Consider the following 23,910-nt stretch of genomic DNA (forward strand, 5'->3'; position numbering starts at 1 on the left):
CTTTACACTGCTCAAAACTCGCGTTTGAATCATCAGTGGCAAATTCTTTAAATATGTAAACGTACTTACAGGCTGTGAGTCAGCATTATTTGTCAGAACACCAGCATTGTAGGGTACTCTCCCAGGAAATAGTCCTTGTCAAAATGCAAGTCCGTAAAATGTGCTGCACACATCTGAATATTTGGGTTGAAGTGTTCTGGAACAGTGTTGTAAATACAACTTAACCACTGATTTCTAGTCGTGTCCTCTTTTGGAAGACCAAACAAAGTAGTTTCGCTTTCACAACGAAACACACAGCGTCTCCACGACATGGCAGCGGCGGCGGCAACAATAAAGTTACGCCTTCTTTCTTTGCGTGAACATTTGGGCGGCGTTATGCAAATCTTCCCACATCGAGACGTAGACATGTGGGGGCGTGTTTGAACGAGGCGTTTTAGGGGGGCGTTGACCAGTCTTAAATTTTATAAAGAATATCTCTTTGGTTTTGAGACTTTAGTCTTTGCAACTTCAGGGATCTTATCTATGCACGAACCGCTTGTAACACTCCAAAGAGAAAGGAAAACTTGAAATCGCATCATATGACCCCTTTAATGTGAAATAAAATACTCTTCAGGAAAATACTTAATTGTTTGGCAAATGGGCAAAAAAAGAAAAGAAAAAATATCGATGTTGTATAACAAAGTTTTATTGGTTATACCATTTTTATTTATTTGATTATTTACTTATGTGAATTAAAATACTTCTTGTCATGTAATATAGTAAACTAAATTATATATAAGATTAAATAATTAAATACATTGTGAAGTGTTCCTATCATTAAATACAAAATACAATAAATTGTGACCAGAAACAAGGTGTGACATTAACATTTTATTTATTTGTGAAATAAAATGCACCTTGTAATGTAATATAATAGACTAAATTAAATATATGACAAAGTAATTAAATACATGGTAAAGTGTTTCTATCATTAATTCCACACCTTATTTATGGTATTTTACTGTATTTTAAATAAATTATTTAAAGATAAATTTAATTTTCAATTTTTATTTTATGTGAAGTAAAATACACTTTATAATGTAATAGACAAATTAAATACATGAAATAACTACATTGTAGAGTGTTAAAATAAAATAAAAATACAATAAAATGTAGAATTAATTAAATTTAATTAACATTATTTACATAAAGTGTATTTTTTTTGTATGTGAAATAAAATACACCTAATTTAATATAGTAGACTAAATGAAATATATGAAAAAATAATTAAATACATTATTGAGTGTTCCTATTATTAAATAGAAATATAGTGTGAAATTAATTGCATTTAATTCAAATGGAGTTAAAATTTATTTATTTAATGTTAAATAAAATGCATCTAATTCAGTATAGGAGACTAAATTAAATATATGATAAAATAATTAAATACATTATGGAGTGTTCTTTCATTAAATACAAAAAAATGAAATTGTGAAATTAATAAAATTTTATTAAAATAGAATTAAAAGTTTATGTAATAAAATACACCTCCCAATGTATATAGTATATATGTAATATTTATTTAGTCATTTATTAGATAATATAATAATAATAATAATAATAATGACTAATAAATCAGTGATGAAATAAATACATTGTGAAGCGTTGCGACTGATAAATAAAAATGCAATGAAATGAAATGGTCTTTCACTAAGAAATAAACCCTGATACCAACAGTCCTCACAGGAATTCATAATTCAGTGATTATGTGAAGTTCAAGAATTGTGAAACTTTGTTAGTAAAGCCATTCCCAGCAGTACTGTGGTTTATTAAACCAGTCCCGTTCATCTGTGTGTGTGTGTGTCGTCAGGAGGAGCTGCTGAAGAGTGAGATCAGTCGTCTGAAGACTCGTCTGTCTCAGCAGGAGCGGATGCTGAGCGGAGCCGTCAAACGCCTCAGATCCAGCAACCAGCTCAAAGAAGGCATGGAGCGCGTCATCATCGACCAGCGTAAGAGAGCAGCACACACACACTCACACACACGTGCTCATCTAGTCATCAAACACTGATGTGTGTGTCGTGTGTTTCTGCAGTGTCTCTGACTCACGGCGTGCTGAAGAGAGCCAGAGGAAACCTGGAGGTGTGAATATTTCACAATATTGCTGTTTTTACTGTATTTGTGATCAAATAAATGCAGTCTTGGTGAGCAGAAGAGACATCTTTCAAATATATATAAAAAATCATAATATATTAAATAAATAAATAGTAGTAATAATTTGTGATGCAACTGAATGACATTAGAGAATAAAATGCTTGGAAACATTTTTGGACCCAAAGTATTCGAGGAGAGTTTGATGGTGAAGTCTGTGATAAACTTTTTTTTTTTTTTTGGTGGCAGAATTAATTTATTGCCATATGAACAAAAAAAGACATTGACAATATTGTGGACTTAGTATGAGGTTTTACATTTTACGACATTTTAGGTTTTAAATGTTCTGTTGTCTTGAATGTGGGTTTGTAAAGGATATTTATCTGGATAATTTTTTTTAACAGTTTTCTTTTCTTCATGATATTAATGCTCTGCCCGCTGTGGTTTATTTCACCCTTCTTTTAGTCTAACTATCTGAATGTTTTTGGGCTGAAGGGTCTGCAGGTGGAAGGTTAGTTTAATGACAGCTCGTGCGTTTGTGTGCTTTGATGCAGATCTGTTTCTTTGCATGACGATCACTGCACGTTCACTGCTCTTTCTCATTCCTTTTTTTTTTTTTTGGCTGCTTGCAGTTGTTTAAATCCCAGTGGCCCGTATGAAGAGTTTTACTCCATGTTTGAAGGCGTTTTATTTCAGGCTTGTGATGCTCTGCATGGATTTGCTTGATTGTTTGGCTCCCACCACATCTCTGATAGTTTTACCTGATTGTGTTTCTGCAGGACGTCCCACTGAATGGCCAGTGACCAATCAGCAGTCGGGGAGCGTGGCCTGTCGACAGCGGCGTTCAGGCAGAGGTTCAGCCTGCAGTGAAAACTCCCACTGCAGCTTTTAAAACGGTTGAATCTTAACATTATGGTTTTCTCGCCCTTTTAATTTGCATTCTTAATTTATTACTCTCTTTTGAGGTACGATGATGCCGTTCAGAAGTATTTGCACATATACAGTAAGCTCCTAACCGTGTAAAAGGAATGTTTTTTAATAGCGGAAGAGATTATCTCCTGTAAATAATTTCAGCTTTAGTTTTATACTGGTTTTAGACAGTCTCATGTTCACTGCCGGTCTCGTGTTATCCTGCTCAAGATCTAACGTCTTGATGTAAATGAGTGGTACATGTTCATTAAATGAGCTCATGGTTTAATGTAGCAGACTGTTTCAAGTAAATGTATAAACCCTCACAAGACTGTCTCTGCTTTCATGGTTAACCGATTTGAATTGTACTGGACTAATCAGCATTAGAATTTATATAGTTTATATTTGAGATTTCATTTTATTTGTCAGATTTCATTTTATTTGCTATGTATTTAAACTAGCAAAAGAGTGGAGAAACTTAGCAAGGTTTCTTAACTCAATTTTTCATTTACAAAACCTACTGCGTTCATACGGTTATTAAAGTTTTTATTAGTAATCCTATTAAATTTGCCAAATAAAACATTCTTTATTGGACCTCTCATGGAATAAACAAATCAAGGCTGAATGTGACTGATGCATTTTTACAATGACATCAATATCATACAGCACTCAATCATTTACTGTATATATTACTTTATAATAAATTACACATTTAACTAAAACAAAACCAAAAATATGAATATAAAAGACATGAACAGCCTCATGTTGAATTTTTTTAAACAATTAGCTATTGCTTACTATTAATTGTGCATGTTTGGTTTTGTAAAACGTTTAATTTATAAATGTTTACGAAGAATGAACGTATTAAAGTAGTTTATTTTTAATGTTAGCTATAATTGTTTAAGCAAAGGACCCTATAGAGTTTATTTTCCAGCACATTTAAAATATGTAATTTTAGTGACATTTTTAATATTTCATATATATATAATTTGAAACAAAAATTAAATGTTTTTCAGCACAAGTGTTAGTATCCATTCAAAAAGTCAGACCACTTTCATGTTTACTCCCTTATAGTTTATTATGGTTATAAGACAAATATATGGCAACTGGGACATAGAAAGTTTTCATACAAAATGGCTATGGCATACAATAGTGACAAACATTTGTAACATGTTTTAATTATATACATGTAACTACAAACATTTATTTTGACAGTTTTCATCAGCTGCTGAAGTTGAAGCCAGAATCACTGAAACTGATTCATTGAGCTGAAATTTCCCTTTGATTCAGATCTCTGAATCAGCGTTTAAGTACTGAGCTCTGATCAGAGCGGGATGTGTGCGTCTAGCGCTGAACGTGCCGGACGAAGGCTTGGACCAGCTGGATGAAGGGCTCCTGGCCCTCCGGCGTGGCCTTGGATCCTGGTGTGGGTGGTTTGGTTTGCAGTGAGGGAAGCAGCCCGCTGGCTGGGGAGGAAGGGGAACCTCGCCGGAAAAAACGGAATAATGTCGACAACAATGTACTCTGAAAGAAAACACAAAAAACAAGATGGAATGGATTGAATTGACTAGAAACATATATTTAGGTGAATCTCAAGCAAATAGGTTAAAAAGTGATTAAGGTCATATTTCACCCTAAAATCAAAAGGGCTTTTTTTTTTTCATAAAAAAAATTAAATGGAAAAAAAAAAAAAGGATGACTAATGGTCTTACAGCAATGAAAATAACTCAAAATAAAAAATAAATAATTAAATTAATGTAAAACAAAAAGGAATCTGTGTGTAACTCACCAGCTCTGAGCTGAGCTCCTGTTTAAGTCTCTGTTTGTCCCTGGGCAAAACTGAAGGATCCTTCAGACAGCGAACAGCCTGAGAGATCAACACATAGAAGCAGTTCTCCATCGAGAACATCAGCAAAGACCTGAAACCACAGAGAAAGAGCATGAGATGACCTCGAGCTCAAACCCACACCGGACTGTAAGCATCACAGGAGTGTTTCTGCTCACTTCAGTGCTTGAGTGTCCTCAGAGACCACAACCGGCTCCTTCCTCTTCTCAATCTACAAACACAACAACACAATCAGCATATAAACAAACAACATTCATTACACCAGAAGAGCTGAAAGCGCTGCACTACCTCTCCCAGCATGCTCAGTGCCACATTAATGGTGGCCATGAGAGTCCCAAACGACGGAGCCACATCAGAGTCAAAGGCAGGAGTGGTGAAACTCAACACAAACAGCGTCCTGTACTCCGCAAGATCCATAGACTAAACACACACACACAGAGAAAAAAAGATGTCATTTAAAGCTCCAACCATGAAAGCGGAGTGTTTCCAGTGATTTGATGTGACGTGTGAATGTATGTACTAGGCTTGCTGTGATAGGTGCTGACGGTGATACCGGTGTTAAGCCGCAACACCGGTTACGTCACTTGCCCACCGCGGCACCGACCCCCACCATCGTTTAGATTTTTTTTTTATAGTAATAAAAATAATTGAGTTCAGTAAAAGAACAGACACTACAATTAAAAACTGAACGCGGCTGCTCAATGCAGTTGAACGACAGTTGCATCACAGATCAGACTTCATTTCTCCAGTGAGGAGAGTGAGTCGAGCTGACTGACAAGAAGAGAGGGGTGAGACAGACAAGACGATCGCGGATGATTTAGTTTCGAAACTAGATGCAAAAGCACCTGTTTGGCAATATTTTGGATTTTGAAAAGCCTGTTGACTTTTGCCGTTTATCTAAGGTGATTTTGGAAGTAAAAAAAAAAAATAAAATCTTATTTAATTGGTTCCACAATTAAATGTTTTAATGTTTTAAAAATGTTTGCTGATTTTTACTTTATTTAAACTTTGTGTGATTTATTTATTTCATTTGACATTTATTTGGTTATATATTACTTGTATACATGTAAAAAGTATACATGTTTACTTGTTTCCAGTTTATTCATTTAAACTTTATGTAAGTTATTTGTTATTTTATATTAGGCATAGCCTGCCCTATAGCATGGTGTATTTTTATTTGTTTTGTTAATAAAAGTTCTATGTTTTATATATACGCTAAAGTGAGCTTGACGTTGTATTTTGTTGTTGCATTCAAGCAATTGACACCGAACTGCCGTTAATTCAAAAGTGAAAGTAAAATGGGCACACCGCTTTTACTAGCTATTTAAAAGCAAAGGAAAGCGAGGAAAAGAGGGAAAATTCAAACGAACTAAAAACGAACAATTGCTTTATACCGAATTGCCGCTATTTGAAAGTGAAAGTAAAATGCGCACGCCGCTTTTACAAGCTTTTTAAAAGTGAAGGAAAGCGAGGAAAAAAGGGAACGCCCCCGCGGTGATACCGGTATTACCGGTGTTGTCACACGCCGATTAACCGGTGGGAACATTTCCTCACCGTCACAACCCTACTATTGGCCTGGATGTATGATGTTTGTTTTGTGCTTTTGCTATGCAAACAGCCTTGAGTGGAGGCGGGCTGTACGGCATGCTGGGGGTGTGGCCCCGGTGGAAGCCCCTCCCCATTCTTGGCCTGAGCAAACAGACTCATATTAAATCAAACACATACAGCACTGACAAACTAAAGATGTTCAAACGTCTCATACCTGCAGGTAATGGTGCAGCATTTTCTTGCTGTGTAGGAGGTATGTACACGTCTGACACAGATAGCACAGATTCACCTGAAACACACAAACATCAACTTATGAACCCCTTATTATGAAACCAAAAAATCAAACAAGAGAAAACAAAATATAATCAAGATAAACAATAACAAGAGCAGCAATCAAACACACCTGCAGGATGCGCTCCTGGTGGACGCCAACAAAGTCGAGCGCTTCATTAATGAAGTTGTAACGGACAGTTTTCAGCAGACTTTCCATCAGAGACAGACTCAATCTGTACACACCCGGCCAGCTGGGGGCATCCTGAGACTTACGCACAAACGCCTGAGAGAGACAGAGCTGCGGTCACAAAGAGGCTCTAAACCTCCTCAAAAAATGAGTCCAATTAGGATATTGTAGTTGTAAGGCAGTACCTGCGTGGCTCCATTAGATGGTCCCTCATACACACTGAGGAGAGGAAGACAGATGCTCTGAATCACTCCGGCACCTGCCACCGCTGCTGCCCCCTACAGACCAGGAGGAAACACACTTAATGCACATGGATTCATTTTAGCCAATCAGTTCGTTCATATATTCAGTAGTTTAATTGATTTCATTTTTGAGTCATTGCTTGATGTACCCTAAAGTCCTAGTTCATTTCTGGAGTGAAATGTTTATGATTTTAACATGTCACCCATATCTCAGTTAGATCCCTTAAAGTTTCACATACACTTTCTATTAAAATCAGTGGTTCATATCCTTTTTGACTCGATTCATATGGATTCGTCTTGAGAGGCCTTTATGATCTTCTACGTTTTGGCTACCTGGACTTTCAGTGGAGGGACAGAAAACTCCCACGTTTCATAAAAATATTTTCATTTGTGTTTTAACCAAAGTCTTCAAAGACATGAGGATGAATAAATGATGACAATTTTCATTTTTAGGTGAACAAGGCCTTTTATGAATATACTGGAAAGTACATTAATAAAATAGATCAAAATATCCATGCAGTTTAGATCAATTTACATGAATTTTCCAAGTCTAGAAATCACACTTTTAATATTAGGCTACCTTATACATCCAAGACTTCTACATCCTGGTTCTTCAAAGATAAAGACAACTGTAGATGGGGCAAACTGTCTAATAAACCTGGTACTGTATATTATGAATATTTTTTGCTCTTTGACAGATTGTTTTTGTTCCTCTTTTGTAAGTTGCTTTGGATAAAAGCGTCTGCTAAATGCATAAATGTAACTAAAATAAGTGTTTTAGTTCATTTGAATAGTTTTGTCTTATTTTAAATTATTTTAAGTCATCTTGAGGCCCTGCTGTTTGAAAACCACTGTCATTAAAAAGAACCGATTAAAAAGCAAGATTCAGTGAATCAGACACTACTAATACCAAAGGGAAAACATCAGTATGTGGTTTCTACCTGCGGTGTTCTCGCGAGGGTGAGCAGCAGATGAAGCGCTGCCTCTGTGAAGTAAAGGTTCTGTTTGGAACGCAGGCTGAGCTCCAGAGCGCTGAGAACCGACGGCAGAACTGGCAGCTTCCTGACCACCTGCAGCCACTGCTCACCATCCTCATCAGCCCAACACAACTCTTTAGAGAGGTGAAGAGCTAACACACACACCTGAGACAGAGAGAGAGATACCGCTTATGATCTAAATGGAATAACTGCATACTGCACAATATACTGCTTATAAATAGTATGTGAATAGTATGCATTGTATACTAAACAGTAACATGTTATGGAAGCTCGGTTCCACCACAGAAAAAAAATAAAAATAATTTAATATCAAAATTCACTTGTTTCAAAAATAATAATTTTTTCAAAAAATTGATAACTCTTTTTCTTCACAATTCTTAGTTTATATCTCGCAATTCCAAATTTACATCTCACAATATATATTCACAGTTCACATCTTAGAATTACAAGTTTACATTTTGGAATTCTGAGTTTACTTAACGGAATTCTGACATTTTTTCTCTTAATTCTGAGGTCACATCTCGCAATTCAGTTTTTTTGTTTCCACCATGGGGAAAAAAAAAAAAGTAACCACAACTTTGTCAATTGACTTTTTGCAACTCACAATTTTTTTTATTCCACGGCAGAAACAAGCTTTGATGTTGTCACATGACTGCATTTTTAATCAGCGAGGCATACAGTCAATTAAGAAATGTTTCATATTTTTAATCAAATTTCTTGCCTTTTGAGAGTTCAAATTGTTAATATCAGGTCAAGTGCAGTGCATTGTGGGATAGCACATTTACATTCTGTGTACACTATACATACAAACACACACTCACTGAGTCTTGCTGGTCTTTCTGGAAATGCGGGCTGTCTGTCTCCATGCTGTCCTCCTGAACATCACCTCTCTGTATCGTGTGACGTGTGCTGTCAATCAATGCCAGGGCTTCGTCCTGAACCATCTCACACACGCACAACAGCAGCTGGGGAAGCTGGGTAATCTCTCCTCCTGATCCAGAAATTGTTAGACAATTGTTAAAACAAAACAAACAATATGCACACAGCTGGTGTAATGTGTTTCCCCAGACAAACATGCAGACTGACCGTTGAGTCCTTGTATCTGCAGGGCTAAGATGAGAGCTGACAGGAGTTTGGCTTTGGTTCGGTCCGTGAGCTGTTGTTCAGCATGCAGAACGCTTTCCATCATCAGAGACAGGGGCGGCAGAAGAGCTGGAGCGGACACCAACACACTGACACAAACCACATCAACAATATTAGTTAACATGCTCCTTTGAAACGAAAGTTTTAAATATTACATAGACATTACTAACATTCAAAACAACCTCCACAGCTCATCATGACTTTTTTAGTTAATCATTTTCTGTGGCTTATCTTCAGTAAACATTCTTTAATGTTTAAAATTATTTAAAAAATTATCTAAATAAAAAATAATGAATAAAAACGGCAAAAACACAAATCACAAATATTAATTGAACTAAAATCAAAATGAAAAGGGAAAATAAAAAAATAAGCAATTCAAAATATATATATAAAAAAACTATTATAGTATGATACTAAAATAACATGGGTGTAAATGTAGACATTTTTAAAATTATGAGTCTTTTGTATTTTTTTTTTTAAGTTTCAGTCATTTTGTTGTTTATGTCAGTTTTTTTATGTGTCTATATAGTTCCAATTCATTTTTATTTCAGTTTTACTTTTACTTATTTTATTACATCAAGTTAAATGAAAATAAAATGTTGCTTTGGAAACTAGTTGAAATAAGTTCAAATTTTTTAAATATTTTATTTCAGTTAACATTTAAAGTCCCCCTGTAGTGAAAATCAAGTTTTTTATGTTGTTTATTTGTCTATATGGTGTTTTTAATATGCTTTTAGACAAACCATGTGCCAATCTATTAATCAACACCATTGCTGAGTATTTTCTCCTTAAAACTAGTTTCCCAAAGGCTGACCCAGAAATATGGTTTGAAACAGCCCTCGGTTTGCTACGTCACAAACCAATAACCAATCACGTCAAGGGATCGATTCCCATCACTAGCATGCAAAATATACCAATACCAGCACAAAACCAAAAATAAATTAAAGCAAAAAAACCCATGAAGCTGTGGTTTAATGTGAATTTAGAACCGCTAACTTGCATTATAACCCGTGGCAACAGTGTAAAAGTAGCCAGGAGTCAGACGCACCTCTCCTGCATCGGCATCTGCACTTCACATGCGTTGCTCGCGGGCGCAAATTAAGAATCACAAACGGCTGCATTCGAGTCTTCAAGGCATTTTAGGACATAACATCGTCAAGTAAGTAACTTTAATGAATGTTACAGTGTTCACTGTAGTTGTCTGCTAGTAAAAAGATAGTTTTATCAGTCATTATCCGTGTATGCCATTGTTTTGCGTTTACTACAGTTCAGTGGATCAGGAGGCGCTGGCTGGTGTGACTGAGTGGAGGCGGGACTAATTTGCATATTCATAGATCCGCGTATAGTAAATGAGGCAAGGGTGTAGAGTTGCATTCAAGTTATTTTAAGGAATGAGAAAATTATTTTCACAAGAAAAAACATTTAAATATGTAATTTAGATGATCAAAGATAAGTTTTAAGGGATAAATATTTGACTACAGGGGGACTTTTAAGTAACAGAAATGTTTTTTATGGTTCCACTTTTAGTTCTAGTTACTTTAATAACCCTGATTTACACATCAACACCTATTCAGTATTCAGTAACTTGGCAGAGACGTTGCTATTCATTTCAAATGTGAAGCTGTGAGCCAATCATTTCAGCTACGCAAGGCATTAACAGAAACACGCACCTTTTCCACTGTTTGAGGAGGATGAGGAGCAGCGTGACCATCATGGATCCCAGACGCAGACAGAAAACAGACTGAGACATCAGCAGCTGAGAAAGAGAGAAAGATAGAAGTTTGAGGTTTTTGTACCAATGTATCATAAGTGTGTTTGTAACATAGCAATACAAAAAAAAGTCACATTTTCTTTAAGCAGTAAGATCGAGAGAGAGAGAGAGAGAGAGCTTATTATTAAAGCTTAATTTAAGAACATTAAAGTCCATATTTAGATATATGGTCGTGGGTGCTTGTATGTATAAGGGAACTTACCGCTGCTTTGGTCCCTTCCAACACGTCCATGAAAAGCTTCTGCCTGACCGTGTCATCCTTCAGATGCATCACCTCAGACTACAAACACACAAGACAGGTTACGATTAATACCAGCAGGATAACCATGAGACTTGTGAAGTTGAGTGTAGCTGCTCACATGACTGGTGGAGAGTATTAAGAGTGTCCTCCAGGCTGAGATGAGCATCTGAGACTCAGACAGAGAGCGCAGACCCTCCTCTTCACCGTCACACGCCACACACACCAGATCACGCACGTAATCCGACCAGAACTCATAGCGGCGCTTACTGCTGAAATTCTCCAGAGCCGCTTTCAGACACGGATCCAACACACCACTAAGAGAGACAGACAACTCACGTGAAACAGAAACAAGATAAAACACTTCTTTTACTAATTATTTAACAATTTTAAAGCAGCTGATTGGAGTATTTACAGCTTGACCGATACATTTAATGGCTGTTTTTGAATGGAACAGCATATCCTGTATGTACGGCCCTTTACATGCTTGTGTAGATCATACCTGACAACATAGTAGATCTCAAGAGCGATTATCTTCATCACAAAGGCACAAGACTCCAGAACACACGGCTACACAAAAACAAACACAATAAGACTTGTGTATATAAAGAAACTCACACATATATGTTTCTCATCTAAGTGAGGACACAGCATACCAACTGTTATTACTATTGACAAACCCAAAACTTTGTAAAACATAACGTTTATTAGTTAACGTTCAATGATTGATACATTTTTTACAGTATTTATAAATATTTGTTATTATTAGTTAATAAAAATACAACTGTCGTATTGTATTATTAGTTCACGTTTTCTCAGGTCCAGATAGTATTATATATTTTTATTAATATTTTGAATCAGGTTTTATTTCTATATTTCCCTTTTTTTTTAATTTTTGGTTAAAGTTTTAGCAATTTAGTAATTTTGTTATGCGTTTTTGTCATTTTAATAAAACTACATATGTAAAAAAAAAAAACTACTAAAAATAAGATATGTTGAATTAACTAAGATTAATAAATGCTTTAGAAGTATTGTTCTTTGTTAGTTAATTTTAACTAATGTTAACAAATGTAATCTTATTAAGCATTGCCGAAAAATTTTAGCATTTTTAGGATAAATATTTATGAATACTTTTTCCACTTGAGATCATCCAGCAAAGTCCTCAAAAGGAGTCAGATATCTTAATTCTGGGAACAATTTTATCTACAAGCTATTACTAACTATTTATGCACACAAACACACACACACACACACACACACACACACACACACCTCGGTTGTCTCAGATGGGGGAGGTAAGATTCCAAATAAAGGAGTTGTGAGGTTCTCCCAGAATTTTTCTCTGTAACGATAAAAGATCACATTGTTAGTTAATTGCTAAATTACAACCAACCAAACCAAATTATACTGACTAACCTTGACTAATGTAAGTGGTCATACATGGTACAAAAGTGTAGAATATGGCCCCTACGGCAGTGGTTCTCAATAAATAAATAAATAAATAATAATTATTAATATTTTAAAATAACCCAACTCTAAATAAAAATGCTAAAACTGAACTAAAATAATAAAAAAATATTTCTATTTCCCTCAAAAAAAACTGTCATTTTTAATAAACACAAAACAGTTCTTGAAACTATTACAAAATGAACAGTGGCTGGTTAATTTAATATATTAACATTAGCTTGTATATAAAAATGTTTGAAAACAAGCAGCTTCATTGTAATTATGACAGAAACACTGGAAATTGCCTATATCAGGAAGCCTCTGAATACTGCGTTGGACAATGGGGACCTTTGAGCAAAAAAGGTTGAGAAGCACTGCCCAACTGCGTCATGTGCGAGACTCACTTGGTCCTGAGCACAGAGAGAGCGCTGTCCCGTCTGTCCTGCCAGAGCGCGTGGAGGAAGGCCAGTGCTGCCCTGTGCAGGAGTGGAGGACACCAGTACTTCCCCTGCTGCTTAGAATCCAACAACTCCAACACCACTGACAAACAGCTCCACTCTCCCAGAGAAAACTCCTACACAGAGAGAGAGAGAGAGAGAGAGAGAGAGAGAGAGAGAGAGAGAGAGAGAGAGAGAGAGAGAGAGAGAGAGAGAGAGAGAGAGAGAGAGAGAGAGAGAGAGAGAGAGAGAGAGAGAGAGAGAGAGAGAGAGAGAGAGAGAGAGAGAGAGACAAAACCTGAGTCACACACTGCTCTGAATCATTCACCATGTCGCACGAGATCAATGAGCATTTCTGTGACCTCTGACCTTTGCACCGTCGCTGCCGTCTTTGGTCTCAAGGTTGAGGAAGAGCTCAATGAGTCCAGGTTGTGTTTCCACAGCCACGGTGAGGAACTCGAGTATGGTGACTTTAATACGCATGTCTTCTGTTCTGCTCTGCAGTCGTGTCAGAAACGCATCTCTGATCGCAGCCGCGTCACTGCCCAGGCAAGCATAAACAGACATGGGAGCCACCTGTACATGCAAAACACAAACGCTTTTCTTATGACATCATGTTGGGACTTCTATATCACAATTACTATATAAATTAAGAATAAGACATTAACCGATATTGCCTTTAATGACTGATACTGATTATAGTGAACGATAATAAATAAAATGGTCAAATCAATTATTGGTTTCTCTACTATAAATAAAGTGTTATTTTAGGATTATTCATATACATTATTAGAGCATGTATTAATATTTAGAATTAGCTTTTTTATATTTTCAATTTAGTGTAAATTCTGTTTCAGTTTTAGTGATTTTTTTAATGTGCTTTTGTCATTTTTATTTTTAATTAACATTTCTATCTAGCTTTATTTTTTTCAATTTTAGTATTTATTTTTTTGTTTTAGTAATGATTACGAGCAATTATTAGTATTTATTTTTGTGTTAGTAATGAATATATTGAGCAGTGTATTAAAACCAATGGTCAAACCAATTATTGGATTCTCTCTAATATAAATTTACTCAAACCAGTGTTATTTTAGTATTATGTACATTATTAGAGTTTTTATAATTATTTTGAGTTTTGAATTATTTTGTTTTTCAGATTTTAATTTAGTTTATTCATGTTTAGTTTTGTTGTGTGATCTATTTTTAATATTTCTATTTACCTTAAATTTACTTTATTTTTTATTTCAGTTTTAGTAAATATTACTAGTAATTTTTTTATTTAGTAATGATTATATTGAACAGATATTGAACAGTGTGAGGATTTAAGTCAATGGTCAAACCAATTATTGGTTTCTCTCTACAAAACGCTACTCAAACCAATGTTATTTTATTATTATTTATATACAATTATAGTTTTTTATTCATTTTGTTATGTGCTTGTCATTTTTATTATTAGTACTATAATTTTTGATTTAGTTTATAAATTTAGTTTTTCATAATATTTTATTTCAGATTTATTACAATTAACCAAAATGTTAACATTTTTAATAGTTTTAGCTGTAGGTAGCAATAACAACACTCACTCAACACTCACTCAAACCCCAACGAGGTGTCAAGAGCATTACCGTGGCGAGTCTCTTCAGCAGCTGTATGGCAAGTCGCGGCAGCGCTGGGTCGTGCTTGTGGTAAATATACTTTGCCAGCACAGCGATCAGGTTGTTGCCGTGACCACCTGCAAGACAAACATAACAGTTCCATGAACATTATCTGTTGGGAACATACAAATCAGTGAGAGGGGTTAAGTATTTATTATTTCAGGCAATCCCTGACAGAACTGATAGAGTCTGATATTTCACATCTACCATGCGCTGAAGGGTGTGTACTAACCGTGCTGTGTTAGCGCCTGCTCCAGAGGTGAGGCTGTATCAGACTGCGGTTTGAGTCGGATCACGTTGTTGGTGACTGAGAATGCCAACTTCACTGTCTGGATCAGAACCTGACCAGGTCCCTCAGAACCACCACTGCAGACAGACACAAACTTAAACCCACTGACTCATGTAAAGAGGATGAGGAAACCGAATCTATATTAAAGTCAGTCAGTGTGTACCTGCTAGGCTGTGCTGCGAGCACCATGTTGATAGTGTCCACTCCTACACCCATGATGTTGACCACCGCCTGTCCTGCCTCTGTGTTGGCCAGACTGTAGATACACAACGACTGCAGACTGGGGGCGCTGCAGAGGTCACATATCAAGAACATGAGGACATATAACACCAGCAAATGAAATAAATGACCATCACGTATCATCCTCATCCTCTTACCTGCCCTCTGACTCCCCCTCCTGATTCAGATTGAGAATAGCATGAACCAGCTCTAGAATCAAACAACCTGACAGAGAACAGTGAGCAGAGAAAGTGTTAAGCAAATAGCAGTAAATTTGAGAGGAATTAAGATTCAGACTATAATGTTGTGCGAGTTGCTCACCGATCCTCTCTCGCACTCCATAGGTGTTGTAGCGCCATTTATGATACGTAGGCAGCATTTCTTTCAGAACCAGCAGCACACACGGGATGAGTCCTCTGCTCTGAGTACTGCCCAACTGACCCTAAAAACACGCACAAACACATACTCATCACAATTACTTAATAGAAACCATATGTAGTAAGGCTGCATGATTTGGGAAAAAGAAAAATCTAATTGGGATTAAAAAAAGCTCCAGATTTGATGTGCTGGTTTGTAGGGCTGAAAAATTTAGACAAGAAATTGTAATATTATTATTTATATTACTATTACTAAATAAAATAAACAAAATAAATATGATTATAACATTTCAATGTTAAATAAAAAATACAGAATTTAAGAAAATTTATAATAAATTTATACATATATTAAGTATTAGTTTTTATATTTTATTTTTAAAGGGGACATCGGATGCAAAATTCACTTTTACATTGTGTTTGCATATAAATGCATCTTAGCAGTGTGTGGACACAACCACCCTACAATGATAAAAATCCATTCAACTCAATTATCAAGCCGTTTTGATTTCAGGCCCCGCCCACACCCACTGACAGACTGTCCCGTATTAGCACATTTCCGCCCTCAGCCAACTGTATGCTGTCCGACATTTTCTCCGGGCCCAAGCAGCTGTAGAGTCAACAATGTCTCGTAAGCAATGCAGGTGTTTTGTAGTTGGATGTAAAAGTGAATATAAGAGTCTTCATTTTCTCCCGATATCAGAGCCACTGAGGATGCAGTGGAATACACAAAAACCGAATACACAAAAAATGGAAGAGAGGGGCAGGGTGAGCAGTAGCTCATTATCATTTAAAGAGACATGCACCGAAATGGCTCGCTGTTGAACAGTGGTTTTTGAGAAGGTAAAAAGGGTGTTGTTTTACACGACCACTGAGGAATTTAAACCAAAGTATGTTACAGACATTTCATGAAGACCCTAAAGAATCATACCAACTTGTGAAAAATGTGCATCCGATGTACCCTTTAAATTATTTATGTAATAACATTATTAAATAATAAACAATAATAATAATAACAATAATAATTAAAAAGAACACAGTGCCACACTTCACACTGAAACATGCAGTCATATATTTATTTCATTAAATGAACAGCCTTACAATGTTGACTGTGTATTGTAGTGATACATGGTTAGCTAATACTTGGTCATTTTGACATGACTGGTCAAAATGACTGATAAATGCATTACCTTGACGAGTGTGGTCACCAGTCTTAAAAAGGCAATGGTCACACTGTACTCTCCTCTGGGCTGTTCGATCAACACCAGCAGGTTGCCATAGTTACCCGCCTTCATGCCCTCTGCACTGAAACACACACACACACCAAACATGTTATTCTTAAGGTTTCTCTGACTTTAACACAAGAATATGACGCCATTCATGTCCAGTGGCTCTGCATGTGTGTGTGTGTGTGTGTGTGTCACCTGATGGTCTGTGCCATGTTAGTCAGAGGGGTGGCGGCAAATGGAAGGAAGCCGGTGTGATGAAGACTGGACCAAACCTGCATCAGGAGGAAAGGTTTAGTCCTAGATCATCACTTCACATAATCCTGACTTGATACAACTGTGAACATTTACCTTCCCAGGCTGCCGAGCAGCTAGAGCAATAAGGCAGTTGACGCAGGAAGTGATCACATCTACTGGAGGGTTAATAACGGAGGTCAACCTGTCGCACAAATCAAACACACACAGTCATTTTCATTGTTAATGCATTGTTTACTGTTTGGTCTTCATGTTTGTGTGTGTCTCACCTCTGTAGCAGCATGTAGATCCGCGATGTGAGTGGCAGCAGACAGTCAGAAACCGTCCAATCGGTGCTGATGATCTTATGAACTAGATCCAAGATGGGCTTCACTCGCTCACAGTGTGCCAACACATCTATTCGCCCAAGATCAATGTCAATATCAGGTGAAAATGTGGCAATATTTTAACAAAATGTAAACATTTTTTTAATACATAGGGCTCTATGATTTCAGCGATGAATCCAGTCATAAAAATGTACAGTATATGTAATGTCAGGGAATTTGGGAAATTCTGGATAAACAAATACAAAATAGGGCTGTATACTTAATCAAATCTTGATATGGACTATTGACAATAAACCTCTGCTGTGTAACACTTTGTTTGCTTAACAAATAAAAGCAATTGTTACATTTTCATTTGATTACATTTTAAAAGATGAACCAAATTGTTCATGCTTTATTAGATATCCAGAAAAATTAAACAGACAACACATTTCTGAAAGAATAAAACAATTCTTAAGGCCCCATTATTGTATTATATAAACTGTAATTATACAAATTTCATGATTTCAAATAATGATGCTTTTTGATTACTAAAATTTCATATGTAGACAGGAAAAATGGAATTGGGGAAACAGATTTCATAGGGCCCTAAATACATGTAAGACTTGAGTGTGCGTACCTGCAGTAGAGACGACGTGCAGCAGCATCTCAATCTCACAGGTGAAGAGAGTCCATGAGCTGTAGGAATACTCCCAGCGCACCAGGAAACCCTGTTCACCCACAGACAGCTGCTTTCCTTCACACACCAGTCCGAAACATCCCTGAGGCATTCGCAGGTTGGTCTGACCTACACCTGAAAAAAACAGATGACACGAGAGAAAATGTCACAAAGACATATGGTTTCATACAAAGATGAAATCAGGCAAATAGACATCAAAAACACAGGAACATTGCATATGACTTCCTGTTCTCAGCACTGACCCAGAGGATAGAGGAGTTTGGGAGTCTGTCTCCTCCACAGAGTGCCATCCTCTCTGGAGATCACGTCGTTGGGTTTGTGCTTATAGGCCTCTGTATAGAATGACATCTTATCTAAGAAGGTATACACCTGAAAGACAGACCATGAGATGTACATGAATTCTAAAACATTGCGTATAAGTGTGCATGTACACATATGATGTTAGGAAATGTTATGAGGGCATTTTTAAACTTTGTTTTACCTTCTTAGCTGTAGATTTGTCAGACAGCAGTGCGGTGAGCAGCTGTAGTAAAGGACCAGTCTTGTATGGAAACACACCCACTGCACTGTCCAGAATCACACCGAGCCCCATGTTCGGCTTCTGTAGAGCACAACCAGAGATCAAAGGTCAAATCACACAGGTGTCTTAGAGAATACACAGAGAATCTACAAATGGTAGTGTTTTATTTAATGTGCATCAATTGTTTTGCTCACCGACTCCCAAAAAAGCTCAGCCAGACTCGGAGCAGCAAGAACTTCACATGCTGCATTGATCAGATGCTACAGACAGAATAATCATCACCGTTATCTAAGATGAATGTGTAACTTAATGAATACCACTAGCACAATATGAAGTTTTGATCTGAAGGTTTGTGTATTTTTGTACCTGTTGGCTGCCGAGTGTCTCTTCTTCAAAAGAGGTGATGACAAAAGACAGGAGACCATAAATACACATCCGCGCAGTGCTCGCTGTACACTAAAACAAGACAGAGACAAGCGACAGTACGTGTAAAGGTCCATGTCACCATTGGAGAAAGATTTTTTTTAAGCTAAGCAATTTGATGGAACGCTGTTCTTACGTTATTTCCAGTGCTGCCGAGTGCCTGCAGCATGTTGGTGAGATACTGAAAGACTCCGAGCTGTAGCGTCATGTTTCCTAGACGTCTGATCACAGAGCTCACTTCCTCCGGACGCAGTGTGTGTCGCAGCAGAACCCAGGCCAACAGAACCGGTCCGTGGTGAGAAATGTCACCAAATGTCAACAGCATCTGATCCACCTCCTGCACACACAACAGTTGATAAACAAAAAAGCAAATCCTAAAAAACTAAATTGCTCATTCATTCAGATTTTAGAGCCAGGATTATCCATTATTAAAAAGCTAATTTCTTAATATACAATGTCATTCTAAAGTTTGGGGTCAGTAAGATTTTTTGAATACTTTTATTCAGCAAGGATGCATTAAATTGATCAAAAGTGACAGTAAACACATTTGTAATATTACAAAAGCTGTTTTCAAATAAAAGCTGTTATTTTGAGAAAATCAGTTTCCACAAAAATATGAAGCCTGGTGAAGGATCATGTGACAAATAACACTGGAGTAATGATGCTAAAAAAATCAGCTATGATCACAGGAATAAATTACATTTTAAATCATATTCGGAAAGAAAACAGTTTTTTTAAATTGCAATAATACTTCACAATATTACTGTATTTCTGATCAAATAAATGCAACTTTGGCGAGTATAAGAGAGTGAATGATAGTGTGTGTTCAGTACCTTGCAAATATCCTGTTGGTCATAAAACTGATGCTGTTCGGTTCGGTCTTCCAGAGCACATTTATGCAGAAAGTCGATATCCATCCCCTCCACAAGAATTAAAGAACTGAAATAGCTATTGACAGGATGACAATTCATAAATTATAAAATACAGTTTGTGAGCGTATGAGAGGAAAAGGATCAGGTGACTGAGTGTCCTGACCCAATGCGTTCAACCAGCACATCCATGCTCTTGCCCACGAGGTGTCGATTGGTCTGCCGCTGTCCAAAGCCCTGCTCCTTAAACAGCCGTGTGAAGGTGGAAAGTTCATTGGGCGGCATCTCAAAGTATGCATAGTACAGGAACAAGATCTCCAGCAGCAGGGCCTGTTCCTTCAAACACTGCACAAACCAGTGGGACACCTGCCTCTCCGTCTACACAGAGATGAACAGATCCTGAGTCAAATTCTACAGGTGATGCTGCTCTAAACATAATCAGATTATCTTCTCACCATCAGGTTTCCATGTGTCTCCCATGTTGGAGCTTCTGATCTGGACAGCGACTCAAACTGCTGCCTGTAGTTGGACACCAGATCTTTCTCCAGTTTACTAACACAGTTGGAGTACTCTGCCTAAAGAAAGACAGAGAGAAAGGATTAATTAAATTCATTTCATCTTCTGACTTTCTAATAGAATAACTGATCTCTTTTATTTACACTGTATGGATGTCTCTCATCCTGGAAGTATGTGAGGAGGTGGAGAACGCAGCGTAGAACGCACAGTTTCTCTTCATAATAGTAATCTGCTATCTGTACAACACAATTTCAACATCAGCGCCACAGTTCAATATATTTCAGTCTTTTTTAGTGTTGAAGCAATATTTAGTTTCAAACCTTCAGCAGCAGAGCTTGACTCTGTCTCTCATCCTGCAGCACAGCCTGATGGGAACAAAAGGAGGATTATTTATTTATTCACACAACTTGGCTCTCGTCATGTTCGTGCACACATCAGATGTATATGCGTGTGCCACATGAGACCGACCTCACCTTGAGTGTGTTTCGTGTGGCCCTGTAGTCCTCCTGGAGGTAACACTGAAGAATCTGCACGCTTTGCTGTTCATCCAAACCCTGACATGGAACACACACACACAAATATTTGTCCACTCCTGAAGTCTCAATCCAGTTAGACTTACTTAGCCAGTATGTATAAATCAAATAAGAAAGAGTGCAATGTGTTCAAAAACCTAGTGAGACATCATCCTAGAAAGCATTTTTGGGTAAAAACATGCATATGATAAACAAAATCAATTGCTGCACTTTAAGTTGTGGTCAAGGTAGGCAGCTCACTAGGTTTTAAAGGTGACATATTATGCCCCTTTTTACAATATGTAATATAAGTCTCTGGTGTCCCCAGAATGTGTCTGTGAAGTTTCAACTCAAAATACTCCACAGATCATTTATTATATAATTATTATAAAATGCCTATTTTGAGTGGAAGCAGAAACAAGCTGTTTTACGGGCCTGTGTCTTTAAATGCAAATGAGCTGCTGCTCCCCGCCCCCTTTTCCAGAATAGAGCTGCGCCTTTACAGCTCGTATCTGCTAAAAAACGTGTGTTTTGGTTCTGATTATCATGTTTATCGCGCTGAAATCTTGCTTTTTAAACCATGAGTTTAAACTTCAGATATAAGGTTTTCTGAGCACACATCCGAAGCACACGGACAGAAAGCGACTGTCACAGCATGCGAGTACTAAACTAAGCAATGAGATAGATCCCTTTGCCACGTCACCAAGGAAGCGAAATCAGACGTGCTCGTTTTCTCAGACACTTGCAGAAAAAGGCTTACCTAAACAAAGTGATTGGGTTAATCTTTTTCACGTTTCCTTGGTTGGTAGATGCACCAGGGACCTGATTATAGCACTTAAAACCTGGAAAAGTCAGATTTTCATGATATGTCACCTTTAAAATACAGCCAACATGCCCAGACACTCACCAGCAGTTTGCTGATCCTGAGTCCGAAATCTTTGAGAGCTTGTGGTGTGTCTTTATCTGCTTTCAGCTTGTCTGTGGCCGATGTGCTGCACATAACATTTCATCCCTTACATATCACACTACATATTCAACAACGGTAAGACGACTAATTTCATGAGGTATGTTTACATGCACTAATTTCAGACTTATTTTACTATCACTGATAAACTATTATAGTTTTTGTTCATTTTGAATTAAAAATCATTTTAATTTTAGCTTAATTTAGTACTTCATCTTAAACTAAATGAGAACTGCTGCCTTGGCAAGTAGCTTTTATATATATATACACACGCATACATTTTTCTTTGCAATGAAAATGTTTTTTATGGTTTTAGTTAAAGATAACACCCTGACTAATTTTCATAAATTCGAGAGAATCCAATCAGATTCTGAAAGGTCTGTTTAAATGTGCATATTTGTTTATATGCACATTATATGTATTCTGAACTAAACTGGATGTGCTCAACGGATGTACCATTGAGTATATATCATCAAATAATATTTCCCTAGCTTGATAAAGCCAAGCTGTGTTGAGGTTACTTATTTTTACATCTTACATGTTTTTACATTTTTTAATGTTGTGTTACCTGGGTGGTTTGTAGAAGGACAGACCCTGCAGAAGTCTCTCCCAGTTCCGATCCAATTCAGCCTCAATTTGGGCCTGTCGAATCACAAGAAAATCACAGGTCACAAATGATGGAGACAGGAACTCACTGAGATACACTGTAGAAGTATACCTCATCAGATGAGTAGTTTAAGAATAAAACAGCTTTATTAATAGCGTTTCCTCATGGAATTCTCTCATTTTTGTACATACACAGATGTTCAATTAAATCTGGGTATTTGTGCTGTTATTAAAAAACATCAGAAATGATTGGTTTGAGTACTAACCGGTTCTCGAAGTGCAGATCTGCCCAGCAAGATAGTCCATAACTCTCGGCTGCTCCTAAATAAAAGTTTTTAAATGTGTCATTATTATTAATTTTTGTTTGTTTGTTTGTTTGCTTATGCTTTGCAATATGACAGAGATGCTTCCAGAACTGATAAAATAAAGCCAGCGTGTCATTATGGTGTTTATAAGTCCATCCATACACTATTTACACAGGTAGTTCACACTTTTTTTTTGGTCACATAATTTGTTTCAAATTTACATATTCACGACATAACGGTTCACAATTTCATTTCATTTTTAACACACAAAAATAGTTTTAGAACAATTATAATTCGGGACAGCACAATTACTTATTTTTATACATTTTATAAACTATGTGTACACCATATATATATATAATAATAAACAGCCTGTATATAAGTATAATTAGAGTGTACACATATACATACACAATGAAACTCATTCATTACTTCAAACTCCTACAACTCGTTCTCACGAAGACAGTCAAAACAAGAGGAACATTTTCATAATTAATCAAGATTAATATGCTCATTTCATATAATGTTTAAGATGTTGACGGTTGTTTAAAAGCGGTTATAAACTGTAAAATTAACATTTGAATTGCAGTCGCGCGGGTCGGGTCTGCACGCGACCGACTCGTGCGGCCGTAAAACGTCAAACACACAGACATTTCCAAGTCATATCACCCACACATATCATGGCTAACGTTAAATACCTGGTATAAAATATCTACACATTATCCAACTACAAATTTCAGTGTCGCTCTTTGAAAACAACCTTTGTAAGTTTCTCTTTCTTCCATTTTACCTGACACACATCTCCGAGTCCGCCATCTTCACCCGGATCACGTGACTAACACAAACGAGCGCTCTCCTATCACATGACTTAATGAACTCATAAAATACATGTAGATTCATCAAATACGTATTTGAATACATATTAATATTTAAAATTGAAATATTAAAACGCTATTATAATTTAAAAAAAAATCTTAACTAAAATAACTTTGTTTTGACGTTAGCCACGT

The 23,910-nt window shown here is 36.7% G+C and overlaps 1 protein-coding gene, 1 long non-coding RNA gene and 1 pseudogene across 2 annotated transcripts in view; 2 read left to right on the forward strand and 1 right to left on the reverse strand.

Moving 5' to 3' along the window:
* The window catches only part of LOC107675737 (CDK5 regulatory subunit-associated protein 2-like), a 49,611-nt gene extending 47,653 nt beyond the window's left edge, over window positions 1-1,958 (forward strand). Inside the window, exon 49 of the mRNA XM_016470150.1 lies at window positions 1,850-1,958. Within this exon, the coding sequence (XP_016325636.1) occupies window positions 1,850-1,869 (20 nt within the window). The 3' untranslated portion in view covers window positions 1,870-1,958. The remainder of the gene's footprint in view (window positions 1-1,849) is intronic.
* LOC107675738 (uncharacterized) lies at window positions 1,958-2,978 on the forward strand. The gene is made up of 3 exons (XR_001632632.1): window positions 1,958-1,988; window positions 2,072-2,118; window positions 2,907-2,978. It is a non-coding gene; the product is annotated as an uncharacterized LOC107675738 (long non-coding RNA).
* A 1,091-nt stretch (window positions 2,979-4,069) lies between these two features.
* Window positions 4,070-23,731, reverse strand: LOC107675702 (nucleoporin NUP188 homolog; annotated as a pseudogene).
* Between the last annotated feature and the right edge of the window lie 179 nt (window positions 23,732-23,910).

The sequence above is a fragment of the Sinocyclocheilus anshuiensis genome, unplaced genomic scaffold (assembly GCF_001515605.1).
Source record: "Sinocyclocheilus anshuiensis isolate Anshui unplaced genomic scaffold, SAMN03320099.WGS_v1.1 scaffold708, whole genome shotgun sequence".
NCBI lineage: Eukaryota > Metazoa > Chordata > Actinopteri > Cypriniformes > Cyprinidae > Sinocyclocheilus > Sinocyclocheilus anshuiensis.